This window comes from Chanodichthys erythropterus, unplaced genomic scaffold, assembly GCF_024489055.1.
Source record: "Chanodichthys erythropterus isolate Z2021 unplaced genomic scaffold, ASM2448905v1 ctg001590_np12, whole genome shotgun sequence".
Taxonomy (NCBI): Eukaryota; Metazoa; Chordata; class Actinopteri; order Cypriniformes; family Xenocyprididae; genus Chanodichthys; species Chanodichthys erythropterus.
This window is the reverse complement of record NW_027125673.1, coordinates 276,657-291,578: the sequence shown is the minus strand read 5'-3', so window position 1 is coordinate 291,578 and position 14,922 is coordinate 276,657. Positions and strand designations below refer to the sequence as shown.

Here is a 14,922-nt window from a genome sequence, read left to right as displayed (position 1 = left end):
TAGAGATAGCGTATTCCGGGTTTGCCCGGAAGTGAAGCCATTTTGTCTACTAGCTGGGCAAGGTAAGATGTATGGTGTTCTTTCTGTCTCTAATCCTAATCATCTGTGCATTATTGTTAGTCATCCGTGATATTTTGAAGTTATTCTAAGTAGTTTTTTGTGTGTTTGCATATTGTGTGGCTGTATTTCTTACATAAATGTTGAAAGGCAACGTTTTATTTCAGTTCTAGATTCTTAATTGACTGGGACAGTAATTTGATTATAAGACGAAATAAATCTCTTCTTTTTTTTTTTTTACAGTGATTGCTATTATTAGTTTAATAGTTAGTGGTTCATGTAGTTTATTCTTAGTATTGACATGTTTGGAAAGTAAGGGTGTAATTGTTAATTGCTCTAGCTTCATCTGTTTTTCTTCTTGGTTGAATTTATCATTAGCTTCAGTTTTAAAGGGTAGTTCATAAAAAAATACCAGTTTTGTGTTATATTTACTCATATTTTGTTGACGATGTAAATTCTGTCTATAGATACATTAGTATATTGTATAACGCATGCAGTGCGTCAACAACGTGTAGCACATGCAGTGCATGGGCAAGACACGTGATAAATGTTATTCATATGGTGCATTCAAGTCCTCCTGGGAAGTTTGTATTTATGAGGTGGAAAGTCGTGTGTACAACGGTAGGTGTCTTTCAAGTCACTTTCGTCGGAGTATGATGGCGGTGGGCCTTGTCTAAATTAATTACACAAAATAACAACATTTCTGCTTCTAGAAAATGTAGAGCAAAGAATATGCATTAGTTGTATGTTGCTTTTTTATGTTTTTTAATTAATTTATGAAGCCATTGTAAAATTTATTGTTACATATTACATTTTTATATTGTGATGCTATCGTATTTTTTGCTGGGAATCAGCTTACTTCGTTGTAAATAGAAAAGCCTGACAATGTCACTGCTAAATACCTGTAAGTATTGTGGTATTTCACTATGTTTCTGATTGACATGCCCCCAACTCGTACAGATCGGAGATTAAAGAAAATTACGAGATTCCCACTGGTATTTACGACATTGTGGTGGCGTTCATGTTGGTTCTGCTCGTAAATACGATCTTTCCGACATGACTTGAACGCACCATTAGTCTTTTTAACTAAAGCTAATTTTTTAACCATTTGTTGTGTAAATGTTTTATTCTTTATTGTTATGAAATTTTTCCATGTACCATGAATATGAAATCGAAATTACATACTTTAATAATCATAATTAAATCGTAATTGTAATAATCGTACTTTATCAGTCTCATGTTTCACTTGTTGTTAAACGTTTTTCTGTGTTTGTTGTGTACATAACTGAAAGCATAATAAGTTTGTGATTGGAAGAGAGAGGGCAGATAACTAATACGTGACATGATTGACAGTCAAGTCAAGTAAGCAATCATGGAAACATACTTGATACAGCATTTTAAATCAGTGATGCTCATTAGATCACATAATTTCGTGGATAAACAATAGAATCAGATTATATGTAAAACAAAAAAAATGAAAGTATACCTAATGATATCAGTATCTCTCTTAATAAACAATTTTGACTAAAAGCCATAATTGGCCGTGTTTAGTGATGCTTGCATTAAAATGTAGTGTGAAGTCTTTAAATGTATTTCTTTATATGTTATTAATTTTTTCTCAATTTTGTTGCAGAAGATTTGCAGAAACGTGATTTGAGGTAAGATGATAGTTCTTTTGATATTGCAATAATATGTCCAACAGTGAAGTATTTTGGGTAAAGTAGTGAATGTTTCACAATTTTTTTAATAGATAGCGTGTTGATAAGATTTGTGTAATATACTGTGTATTCTGTAAATAGTTATTATATGTGCTTTCTGAAGATATGTCTAATAAATTTTTATTTTATTTTATTATATTCTTTTTATTTATAGGTAAGAAAAACTCAAATGTTTATCATTTTTTGTAGGACTAGAGTGAATGTAGTTATAAAGGTCATGAAAATCTACATTGAGACATTTATAGTGCAAAAGATATTGATTTCAGTACAAGAAGTTACGTTAAAGTAAAATATTAATCCCTCACACAACAATTATTTTATTGTATTTTAAATGAGGAAAGCATTTCAATTAAGATGGACTTTATTAATTGCAAATAGTCTGGCTGTGCTTAATGGGTATATATTTTTTTCCCTTTAAGCACACCCCTGTACTCATTAAGCTCACATCATGTTTTATTAAAAATTCTTGTTTATTTTAAACAGCCTTTTTAAAGAATAATTGAAAAATGTTTTATTTTAAGGCACAAAGTTAATCACACAGACACACAAAAACAGAACTATAAAATCAAGCAACGAGGCATTCAATTTGATCACTTATATATAATATACATGATTTTCCACTTTCTACTTTCCAGTTTAAATAATTTTGCTAAAGTTTGTTGTTTAGCACATTTTGAAATAATGAAAACAATCATGAGTAGTTGGTGGTGGTGTTGGAATTTGAATAATGATTTATCCTTTATGATCATAAGTTAGTTTTGTTTCAACACTTTTGAATTGCTGTGTGTGAATATACATAGATGCACACAGATTTGTATGTGTGCTTATGATATAATGCAATAGAAAATTTGCACATTTACTGCATTTTGAAACTGTTTGGGAAAATAATCTCTAAACTGAACATTTAATAATTATTTGACACCATTTGTAAGTTAAAAATGGGGTAAAGGTCTTTCAAATGCAAAGAAGCTAAATTATTGTTCATTGGTACAAAGAAATAAATAAAATATGTAACTTTATGATTTCACCACTAGATGTCAGTATAGCTCTAATTAAAACAGGGTTGTTTTGTAGGGATTTAAAGAATTGTGTATTCGTTATCAATGGCTTTTTAGTGCAATCTGTTTATTGAAAAGCATAATGACTATGCAGGTTAATTTTATGTTTGTTATATATGTGAGTAATTATGTTCTGTTTGGTTATTATGGTTAGCTAATATGTTAATAGTTGTGAGTTTAGTTACCATTCAGTTTTATCAGTTAAACATTTAAAAATGAAAAAGTTAATGCTTGTATTTATTTAATTTTTTCATATATAAACATTTTAAGTGCAAAAGACCAAAGTAAGGAGAGTAGCATGCAATATTATTGTTACTAAACATTATTGTAATGTGAACTAAATTTAATAAAATCTTTAATGTATTTTTTGTTAATTATTATGCAGTAATATGTCATTTAATTTATCTTCCTATATTTTGTGTATGTGCAGATGCCTCGGACGAAGCAGTCTCAGCGTTCTCAGGCAGCCAAGAGGAGAATCGCGGACAGGCTGGCTGCTAATCCTGAAGAGATTTTGCAGCCTCCTAAACAAAGAAAAGAAATACAAGAGCCTGATCCTAATTTTGCCAATTGTTCCGAATTTGCCAATTGTTCCGAATTTGCCAATTTTACCGATTCTTACCCAAAGTCTGATTCAGACGCTAATTCAAAGTCTATGCCAAAGTTTCCAAAAGATGCTGAGATGACTATGCATGCTGTTTCTTATTTGTCTCCACAGACTTCCTATATCAGAGGCTCTTTTCATCAAGGACATCCCCGCTTCAATCCCAATGGTGGTAAGCAATGTGCTGCAAACAGTTTAATTGCCATTGTCATGTCTAAGATGAAAAATGTGTTGCAGTGGACCATCAGTGACCTGAATGATGTTCTGATTCACGGAAATGACCTGTACAGTGCCATGAGAGATGCAGGGAAAATCAACGATCACTTAGATGGCTACATGGAAGTTGCTGAGCTGCCTGACACACACACGCTGAATAATTGTACTTTTTCAATAAAGTATGGACAATTACACACAGGGTTGTTTGGCATTTCTAATTATGATGAAGGTCTGCAAGGCTTCGCCATGTCATTTGATGAAGCAGTAAAACAAGCATTCCAGAGGTTTGATGCATGTTTGGTAAATATGAACCACACCATATGTGCAGCTGTTAGACAAGGTTCATGGTATGCAGTGATTGATCCACATTCCCGACACTGTGATGGAACAATGGCAGCTTACGGTAAGAGTGTAGTGACTTTCTATGGCAGCATAGAATCTTTACTCATTCATTTCAAGAGACTTGGTGCATCCTTGAATGCAAAAAATCATCCTTTTGAGGTAACGGGGGTTGAGGTGAATAAGTGTGTACAAAAGTCAAAATGTTTCTCTCCCTATGTCTCTACTACTGAACATAATGAGATGAAAATGAATGCTGGTACTGATGTATGTCCCCAGAGATCTTGCATAAGAGGCTCTTTCCATCAAGGACATCCCCGTTTCAATCCCAATGGTGGTAAGCAATGTGCTGCAAACAGTTTAATTGCCATTGTCATGTCTAAGATGAAAAATGTGTTGCAGTGGACCGTCAGTGACCTGAATGATGTCCTCATTCACGGAGATGACCTGTACAGTGCCATGAGAGATGCAGGGAAAATCAACGATTGCACAGATGGCTACATTCAAGTTGCTGAGCTGCCTGACACACACATGTTGAATAATTGCACTTTTTCAATAAAGTATGGACAATTGCTCACAGGGTTGTTTGGCATTTCTCATTATGATGAAGGTCTACAAGGGTTTGCCATGTCATTTGATGAAGCAGTAAAACAAGCATTCCAGAGGTTTGATGCATGTTTGGTAAATATGAACCACACCATATGTGCAGTTGTCAGACAAGGTTCATGGTATGCAGTGATTGATCCACATTCACGACGCTCTGATGGAACATATGCACAGTATGGTAAGAGTATAGTGACTTTCTATGGCAGCATAGAATCTTTGCTCATTCACTTCAGGAGACTTGGTGCATCATTGATTGCAAAAAATCGTCCTTTTGAGGTAACTGGGGTCGAGGCAAATATGATTAATGATAACACTCTCCGCAATCGTTTGGTGTGCCATCCAGTGGTGGAAGAAAATACTGAAGCAGAACCAGTGAGTAGAGGTATGAAATCAGAAATGGAAAGTTGCAGTAATACTCTGACTGATTTTATCAACACAGATGCAATACCTGTGCATGAAACATGTACACAAATTGACAAAGATATTCAAAATAATCAGGTGATATGTAATCCTGTGATGGAAAATACTAAAATAGAAAAAATGACTGAGGGTATAAAATCAGAAATGGAAAGTTGCAGTTACTCTTTGACTGATTTCTCTAGTGCAGATGAAATATATTTTGTTCAAAGTTATGCACAAAAGAAAACGGAAATGCCCAGTGCATGCCCAAGAAATGAAAATACAGCAGATGTTGAATTCATTTCACAAACTGACACAGTTTGTTTTCAGTTTAGTCCATTAACAGTACAGCAACAAAAAAATATTTGCTTGAAGCTAAACATTGTACATGTTTCAATTGAACAAAATTATCCAAATGAAAGTGTTGAAATGGCTGAACCTTGTAAAACCAAAGATATTGTGGGTGATGGTAACTGCTTTTTCATGATCAATAGCTTATGCTGTAAGTGGAAGTGAAAAAGAACACAGAAAAGTGAGACGTGCTGTTGTATCTCATATTCTCCAAAATGAAGAAAGGTACATTCAGTATCTCAGACAAGGACACAGTTCTGTTGGGAACTATATTGCCACTTTGAGAATGAAATATGTTGGAACTTGGGCATCAGAGCTAGAAATACAAGCAGCCAGTGATTTAATTGGTGTAGACATATTTACTTTTACTCAAGAGAAATGGCTTAAGTATTCAGCCTTAAATGCCACATCAAACAGACAGAGCTGCCAATACAAGGGGATTTACTTGAAACATGCTAATAGTTGTCATTATGAAGTTGTTCTATGTGTGAAAAAAAGGATGGTAGCTGTGCTTCAATTTGTAAATCACCAGTTGAAGTTTCCATGTTTCCTGCATCATTAAATCCCAAGTCAGACCCACTTAAGCTTTATAGACAGAAAGTCCAATACAATAGTAATTATGACTTAAATGAGGGGAAAAAAATGAAAGCAATGAAAAGATATCATGAGGATGAAATGTACAAACATAGGAAAATTAAATCTGGTATTAAAATGTATAATGAAAATGAACACTATCAAGAAAAATTAAAAATATTAAGCAAAAATAAATATGAATCGCGCTGTCAATCTTTGAAAAGGTATTCTATTGACAAATACGCAGAGAATACCGCACACAGGGAATCTTTGAAGCAGCATTCTATTGACAAATACGCAGAGAATACCGCACACAGGGAATCTTTGAAACAGTATTCTATTGACAAATACGCAGAGAATACCGCACACAAGGAACGTTTGAAACAGTACAGTATTAGAAAATATAGTGAAGATGAAATGCACAAGACTAAGGTGATTCATTATAACAAAGAGAAATATAAAAATGATATTAATTTTGCTAGTAGCATTAAAATTAGAAATGCTGTAACTCATCATGAGGCAGAGATCAAAAGGAAAGAGATTGATTGTGTGATTGAACAATTTAAAGAAAAAATATCAACAGGTCCTGAATATGTATGTTCAGTTTGTCATCGCTGCTGCTTTAAAATGCAGGTGAAATACTGTAATAAAAATAAATATATTCAAAAATCTATCCAGGCTGGCTGCATTGCAGAAAAATGTATAACATTGAATGATTTTCATAAATGTAATAAAGACTGCAGTGAAGAATGTGTGTATAAAAATAGTCCAGCGGAATATTTGTGGATTTGTCACACATGTGATAGAAAAATTTCTGAAGGTAAAATGCCTGCTGAAAGTGTTGCAAACAATCTCACTCTGGATCCTATTCCTCCTGAATTGAGCTGTTTAAACTCTCTTGAGCAACATCTAATAGCGAAGCATATCCCATTCATGAAAATGATGGCATTACCACGAGGTGGACAGAATGGTGTTCATGGACCAGTGACATGTGTTCCATCTAATGTTACAGATGTGGTGAATGTTTTACCAAGATCAGAAGATGAGGATTTGATGATTCGTGTAAAGCTTAAGAGAAAACTGACATATAAAGGACACTATGAATATAAGTTTGTGCACGTTGATAAGGTAAAAACTGCTTTAAAATATCTACAACAATATAACAAGTGCTATACAGATGTAGAGTTTAATGAAAGTTGGATTAATCCTCTGAGTAAAACAGAAGAACAAATAAATGATAAAAGTGATAACAATGAACGAGACTTGGGCATATGTGTTAATAAAGAGTATGATATTGAAAATGAAGACAATGACATCACTGATGAGACACTTCATGATCGACAGCAACATGGTTTGTTTATGGATTCGTGTTTGCAACCAGTTGACATTGCACAAGAGGTGTTAGATCAACATTTTGATGGAATTATGTCACTTGCACCAGCAGAGGGCAACAATCCAGTGAGAATGTTAATGGATGAAACTAATGAAGCAAAATGCTTTCCAGTTCTCTTCCCAAATGCAACAGGAACATTTCATGATTCACGACCTGAAAAATTAACACTGTCTAGATATTTAAATAATAGAATCCTAAATGCAGATGGACATTTTGCTCAAAACCTGGACTACATCTTTTATGGACAATATTTGTCTGAGCTTAATCAAGTGATCTCAAATGTATCTATTGCTTTAAGGAAAGGCTATGACACAAGCAACAAAACAAAAATTACTTCAGAAATGCTAACAAACAAAGAATCCCTGCAAAAGATTTTAAATTTTGATCAGGGTTATAAATTTTTGAAACCTGTGAGAGGGACTCCTGTTTTTTGGCAAAGTGTTCAAAAAGATTTATTTGCAATGGTTAGACAATTAGGTATTCCAACATGGTTTTGCTCATTTTCATCAGCGGATTTGCGATGGACAGAGCTAATGCAATGTATTGTAAAACAAGAGGGCTGTCAAACACCTATTGATAAATTGGATTGGTCTGATAGATGTGGGATGTTGAAACGTAATCCTGTAACTGCTGCCAGAATGTTTGATTATCGATTTCACTACTTTCTGAAAGATGTTATTATGTCTCCAGCCCAACCAATTGGAAAAATAATAGATTATTTCTATCGAATAGAATTCCAACAACGTGGTTCACCTCATACACATTGTCTGTTTTGGGTTGAAAATGCACCTCAAGTGGACAGAGATGATGATAATGAAGTTGTAGCATTTGTTGATCGCTATGTCACTTGTGAAATGCCACCTGAACAGCAAAAAGAAATGCATGAAATAGTGAGCAGTGTGCAACAACACAGTAAAAGACATGCAAAAACATGTAAAAAGAAAGGAACTGTGTGTAGATTCAACTTTCCACGTCCACCAAGCAAAAATACTTTTATTACAAGAAGCAGCAAGAGTGATAAAGATGAAAAAGAAACTGATGATGAAAAAAATGAAAGACAATACAAAAAGACAAACTGTAAACAAATATCAAAAGAGTTAGCTGAAGCTGTAATGAAAAAAGTCAGAGAATGTTTATTGAATAGCGATGTTGCATTTGATTCAGTTGACTCTATGTTTGCATCTATTGGTATAAATCAAGAGACATTTGAAATGGCATACAATAGAATTACGAAAAAAACAAATGTTGTTTTGAAGAGAAAGCCAAGTGATGTATGGGTTAATCAATATAATCCTGATCTTCTGAGATGTTGGAATGCAAACATGGATATACAATTTGTTGTTGATGCTTACTCTTGTATAGTATATATAATTTCCTATATTTCCAAAGCTGAGAGAGAAATGGGTTTGCTGCTGGCTAATGCTCAAAAAGAAGCACACAGTCAAGGTAATATGGATGCAAAACAAGCTTTAAGAAAACTTGGCAGTGTGTTTTTACATAATCGAGAGGTCTCAGCTCAAGAAAGTGTTTATCGGCTGACTAACATGAAACTAAAAGAGGGGTCAAGGAAAGTAGTGTTCATTCCAACTGGAATTAATACAATAAGAATGAGTTTACCCTTAAACACTATACATAAAAAAGCTGAATGTGGAGATGACAACAGTGATGGCATATGGATGAAAAGCATCACAGAGAGATACAGAGCCCGTCCAAATACCAAAGAATTTACTGGAATGTGTTTAGCAACCTTTGCCTCAGAGTACAGAGTTTTGAGTAAATCTGAATACTTGTGTGCAGATAGAGTAAAACTGGAAAATGACATGGGCTTTGTGAGAAAACGAACTTGTTCAAACTGTGCCATTGTACGATATGCCCGTTTTTCACCCACTAAAAATCCAGAAAATTATTATCAAAGTATTTTGGAATTATTTTTGCCTCATTTTGTGCGAGATCAATTGAAGCCACCACATTTCCCTTCCCATCAGGAGTTTTATGAGACTGGATTTGTAACAATTTATAATGATGAGCTTGAGTCAGTGAAAATTATAGTTGACACAAACATGTGCAAAATTTGAAAAAGAAGCAGACACAATACAAAGAGCTCAAGATGATTTAGAACAGCACGGACCAATGGAAGATGCTTGGGCCCAAATCTGTCCAGAAGCAGAACTTGAACGTTTGGAATGTCTAGAGAGTAAGAAACAACAAATAGAAACAGAGGAAGGTGATGATATTATACCTGATCTATTACCAAATGTAGGTCCTTCAAAACTAGAATCCAATCCATCTGCTATGACAAAGCAAGATGTTTTGGCTTTGCTACGGTCTTTGAATGAAAAGCAGTCACAAATCTTTTACAAAGTGCGGCAATGGTGTTTAGCAAAAGTACAAGGTGAAAACCCAGATCCATTTCATGTCTTTATATCTGGTCCAGGAGGTGTTGGAAAGTCAGTGCTGATAAAAGCAATCTATTATGAAACCTCTCGCATACTTTCAAGGTTAACAGAGAACCCAGATGAGACACACGTGCTATTAACAGCACCAACTGGTGTTGCAGCTTACAACTTAAAAAATGCAGCTACAGTACATTCCACTCTGTCCATTGGAATAAATGCTACACTGCCATATCAACCACTTGGAGATGAAAAAATTAATTCCTTGAGAGCCAAATTTGGAAAACTGCAAATATTAATAATTGATGAAATTTCAATGGTTGATCATAAACTTCTGTCATATATTCATGGAAGATTGAGACAAATCAAACAAACAGGTGATTACTCTGCATTTGGAAATGTCTCTGTGATAGCAGTTGGAGATTTTTATCAGCTGTCTCCTGTTAAAGGAAAACCACTTTACACTGAACCAGTCAACGGTGTTAATCTTTGGGAAACTAACTTTCATTTTGTTGAACTTACAGAGATTATGCGTCAGAAGGACAAAAAGTTTGCAGAATTATTAAACCGTTTAAGGCTACGTAAAAAAGATGAAGTAATGCTTGAAGAAGATGTTAATATGCTTAAGAAATGTGAAACAGGTGATGGTGATGATAGTACAGATATCCATATTTATGCAATTAATAGTGAAGTTGATGATCACAATATATCAAAGTTACACAAAGTATGCACTGACACGGTTACTATAAATGCTCAAGATTTTGAAAGAAATGCTAAGAATGGCCGAATGGAAAAAAAGGATGGGTTTCATTCCAGAGTGCAGAACAGTAGTTTGGAAAAATCCCTTGAATTAGCCATTGATGCTCGAGTAATGCTGCTGAAAAATATTAATGTCTCAGATGGTCTTGTGAATGGAATCTTTGGGACAATTAAAGAATTTTGTTATGATGATGATGAAATGTTTCCATCAAAAATATATATCGAATTTGATGATGAACATGTTGGTAAAGAAGCTAGAGGTAAAAAAACATGTTTAAAACCTGGACTGGAGAAAAGTACACCAATTGAACCTGAAGAAGAAAAAGTAACAAGCACTGGTGGTGTCAGAAGGCAATATCCTTTGAGACTGGCCTGGGCGTGCACAGTTCACAAAGTACAAGGTCTGACAGTGAACAAAGCTGTTGTTTCAATGAAAAAGATGTTTGCTCCAGGACAAGCATATGTAGCATTAAGTAGAGTGACCTGTCTTGATGGACTCATAATAGAAGATTTCAAAGAAAATGTTATTTTTGCAAAAGACAACATTGAGCAAGCTCTACAGAGTATGCCTCCATTCATTGTTCCAAGGGAAATTACAGAAAGTGTAAAATTTCAAATTATGTTACACAATGTTCAAGGAGTCAATCCACATATTTTAGATATTCGCCAAGATAAGAGATATTTTCAAGCAGATATGATTTGTGTAACAGAGACATGGTTAAAACCAAACTATTTTGAGAATGAAATCAGTCTTACTGGATACTATTTTTATGATAAACCACGAAATGTTGCTTACGACACAAGTCAGGATGTTTTTGCTAAACTAAAAGAAGAAAATCATGGTGGTGTTGGTATCTATTATAGACAGAATGTAAAAGCTACTTTAGTTGATTTACCATGTATTAACATTGAATGTCTAACGTGCAATATACAACATTTAAACACAACCTTGGCAGTTGTGTATAGACCACCATCATATATCTTACCATTGTTTAGAGAGAGGTTGATTACCTTAATTAATCAAATAAACTGCTTACCAGGTGGAAAAATAATTTTAGGGGATTTCAATGAAAACCTTTTTAGTAATTCAACAATTCATGATGTTATGCAGCATTTTGGTTTTACACAAATTGTTGAAAAACCAACAACTGAAAATGGGACATTAATTGACCATGTATATATAAAAGATATTGACTTGGATAAACTTACGATTGACATAATGCCCACATACTTCAGCTATCATGACTGCATTGTGATGAAGTGGCTATAATGCATTGTCCACCGTAAGGGGGGGGATACAGAGGTGGATGTTAATCAGTGGACAGCCTCTGTGGGAATTTATGCTGCCTTCATGTGCTATCGGAATTATTGTAAATAAAAGTTTCTTATTTCATAATTTAATATGATTTTACATAAATATCTTTAATAACAAAATATTAATCAATGACATTTCTAAAAAAAAAAGAAGGCAAGAATCAACCTGCCTTCTATTGAAATTCCTATATTCCTATAGAGAATTAAATAAATTACGAAGACAAACTAAAAATTATGACTTAAGAAGTCAAAAGTAGGACATTTCCGATAGCACGTGAAGGCAGCAGTAGCCATTGGGATTGTTTAATTTTTTACTACTTTAAGTTGGTGTTAAGGTCATGTTCATATTTATGTTTATCTAAAATAAATAGCAGTACTCATTTTTTAGTTATTTAAACTTGTAATGAGTTAATATATTTAAAATATATTTATTGGATTCAAAAATAATGCCATTTATTCAGAGGCCTTAACACCATACACTTTTTTTAAAACAATTACTCATTTTAATTGTTGTAGTTTTTTTATTATTATTATTATTATTCATTCATTTATTCATTCATTCATTCATTCATTTGTCTTTGTTTGTTTCCAATATTTTATTGATCAAAATGTCTATGTAATATGCTTTTGTAATGACTTTGTATGCAGAAATTAATTTTACAGTTGGCATTGATCAAATTTATATTCAACTACTTAAAGAGGTGAAACTTCATTTTAAAACAGTAAGACATTGTATATAAAAGAGAAAGGAAAGACAAAGAGGAACTTTAAGAAATCTTGGACTATCTTAGCTACTTCATTTTCATCATATTACAACAGTTGGAGTATTCATAAACAGGTGAGACCATTTTTATCTTTTAAATTGGTCATAAGTTTTATAATATTAACATACAATTCTAAAATTACCACTATACAATATGTTTGCATTAGAAGAATATTTTGTTTGAATATAAAATATTGTGGTTAAAGTAACCATTTACAGTGTAATCCATTTGTATGTGTTGTAAAATTTAAAAAAAAATTCTAATCAGAATCTAATTCTCCTTAGGTACATCAAATGTAACATCAAATGTTGCTTTGATGACCACATCATCTCCATTATTAGGACAACATTCAACTCCAAGACCTCCTGGCATTTCCATTACATTTCCGTTTTCTACGTAAATCAGGAACAAACAGTTTGACTGCAGAGAACATTCTCCAGACCATTACAGCCCCATCACCATTATGGATTATTGATTCAAGGCAAGTTATTGACTCATGATCTCGGTATCATATGTGTGTGGCTGAATTCAGCTGCAAATCAAATAAGAGTGCAGTGTACCTTTTTCCACTGTTGACTGACCTTTTTTTTTTTTTGACTTTGAGCTAATTGCAGATTTAGCTTTCTGTTCTTGGTTCTCAGAAGAAGAAAACAATTTGATCATGTCATTTTACATTGCCATTTATGTAAAACGTAAAAAAAAGGATTTTTTTTGTCTGCAGTAGCCTATTATCATTCACTGGATTGTTTGTGCATTTAATTATTTGTTTACATACTAAGTAAGACTATTGATCTTCTAGGATTTTCCTGCAGAACTGTAACAGAAATACTCAATTCAAACAACAATCATGACTCCATCTGTCTCGCTGAGGACAATATCTGCCTCACTTTGAACCAGAAACTGAGTCAGCCTTTTTGGATCCTTGGTACAGATAATGAGAGCCTGGAGTGTTTGACAACATCTAATGTCATATTTCACTGAGGATATTTTGTTGGCCTGCATGGACTGAAACTCAAACTGCTATCACTGAGAATTATCCTATGAGCTCAGTTACCATCAAGTTTTGTTATATTATGAGCTAAATTCTAAGCCAATCAATCCAATTCCAAGTAATGTCCATCACTGCTGATTCCACCCAACTTTAAGTATCTGTTGTTGGAGCTTGTCTCTGTTGGCTCAAAGTCTCCTTTATCAACATGTTCACCTGGATTTACACTGTTCACAACTCCACCCATGTCGGTCAAGCTCCTTGTTCTATTGTGCATCTAACCTCCATCTGTTTAGTTGTGGGCCTCCATCACATCCTACCTTCTTACTTCTTATCCACTGTATTATTTGTTTCTGCTACATCCTAAGTCTCATCAGTCTTTGCCTGCTCCTCTCCAACGTTTTGAACCACTTTTTGTTGCTTCTGTTGAGCATTTTGCAGCACAACCACATACTTTTTAGTAGTGGGGCTTGGAGAGTAATGTCATGAAAATATTCTGATAGTTCAGTTTCAATCTGATTTAATTTTGAACATGTATTAACACAAAAATTTTACTACTTTCACATATATAACCCATTGAAATTGATGGAATGAATGAATGAATCATTTTAAATTTGTTGGATATTTTTAAAATGTTTTATGCTTTTTAAAATTTTCAGTAATTTAAAAAAAAAAATGTACTTTTTACATTTCTAAACTCTGTAAATGTTTTTGACACTTAACATTTGTTACTTCAAAGATATGTTTTATATATTATGTGCTTTTTGTTTTTGACATCTACACACTTTAATATCCAAACCATTGAAACTGAATGAATGAATGAATGAATGAATTAATTAATTAGGCTAATTAATATTTCCTTACTATTTTATATTTCTTATTTTCACATGCATTTTTTTTTTTTATATTTTATTGTCTTTATACTCATATACATTTTTTTGTTTGTTAATTGTATGTACTTGTTTTTTATATATAATTTTATATTGTGTAATATTTTTTAAATCTAATATGTGATTTTCCTTTTGCACATCTTATCACCTTTATAAATTATAAGGTTCTGTCTGCATTCTAGTTACTTTTTTAAGTAAGCTTCAAAGTTTTTTTATTGTATTTGTAAATGTATAATTTCCAGCTGACCATATATTAACACAGTTTGCTACTTTAATACACCAACAATTGAAATGAATACGTGTTAATTTACATTTATTGGATTTTTTAATGTATCTTTTTTTTTTTTTTTTAAATTCCCCATGTAATAGTCAATATTTGATTTGTATTGAGTTGGTTTTGGTTTAATTCACAATATTTATTACTGCAATATACAAAAAAGTAAAATAATAATAATAATAATAATAATAATAAAATAAAATAAAATAAAATAAAATAAAAA

At 33.0% G+C, this 14,922-nt stretch overlaps 1 protein-coding gene and 1 pseudogene across 2 annotated transcripts; both read left to right on the top strand.

Annotated features, from left to right (window-relative positions):
* The first annotated feature begins 345 nt into the window (after window positions 1-345).
* LOC137016409 (uncharacterized) lies at window positions 346-4,554 on the top strand. 2 transcript variants are annotated; one of them, XM_067380798.1, is made up of 3 exons: window positions 346-1,715; window positions 3,264-4,329; window positions 4,395-4,554. In XM_067380798.1, the coding sequence occupies exons 2-3, from the start codon at window positions 3,264-3,266 to the stop codon at window positions 4,406-4,408; spliced, it is 1,080 nt and encodes a 359-aa protein (XP_067236899.1). In that variant the 5' UTR covers window positions 346-1,715; the 3' UTR covers window positions 4,409-4,554. The 2 variants fall into 2 exon arrangements, with proteins under 2 accessions (XP_067236899.1, XP_067236898.1); XM_067380797.1 differs by having other exon boundaries at window positions 4,377-4,554.
* A 1,505-nt stretch (window positions 4,555-6,059) lies between these two features.
* Window positions 6,060-11,736, top strand: LOC137016407 (uncharacterized; annotated as a pseudogene).
* The last annotated feature ends 3,186 nt before the right edge of the window (window positions 11,737-14,922 follow it).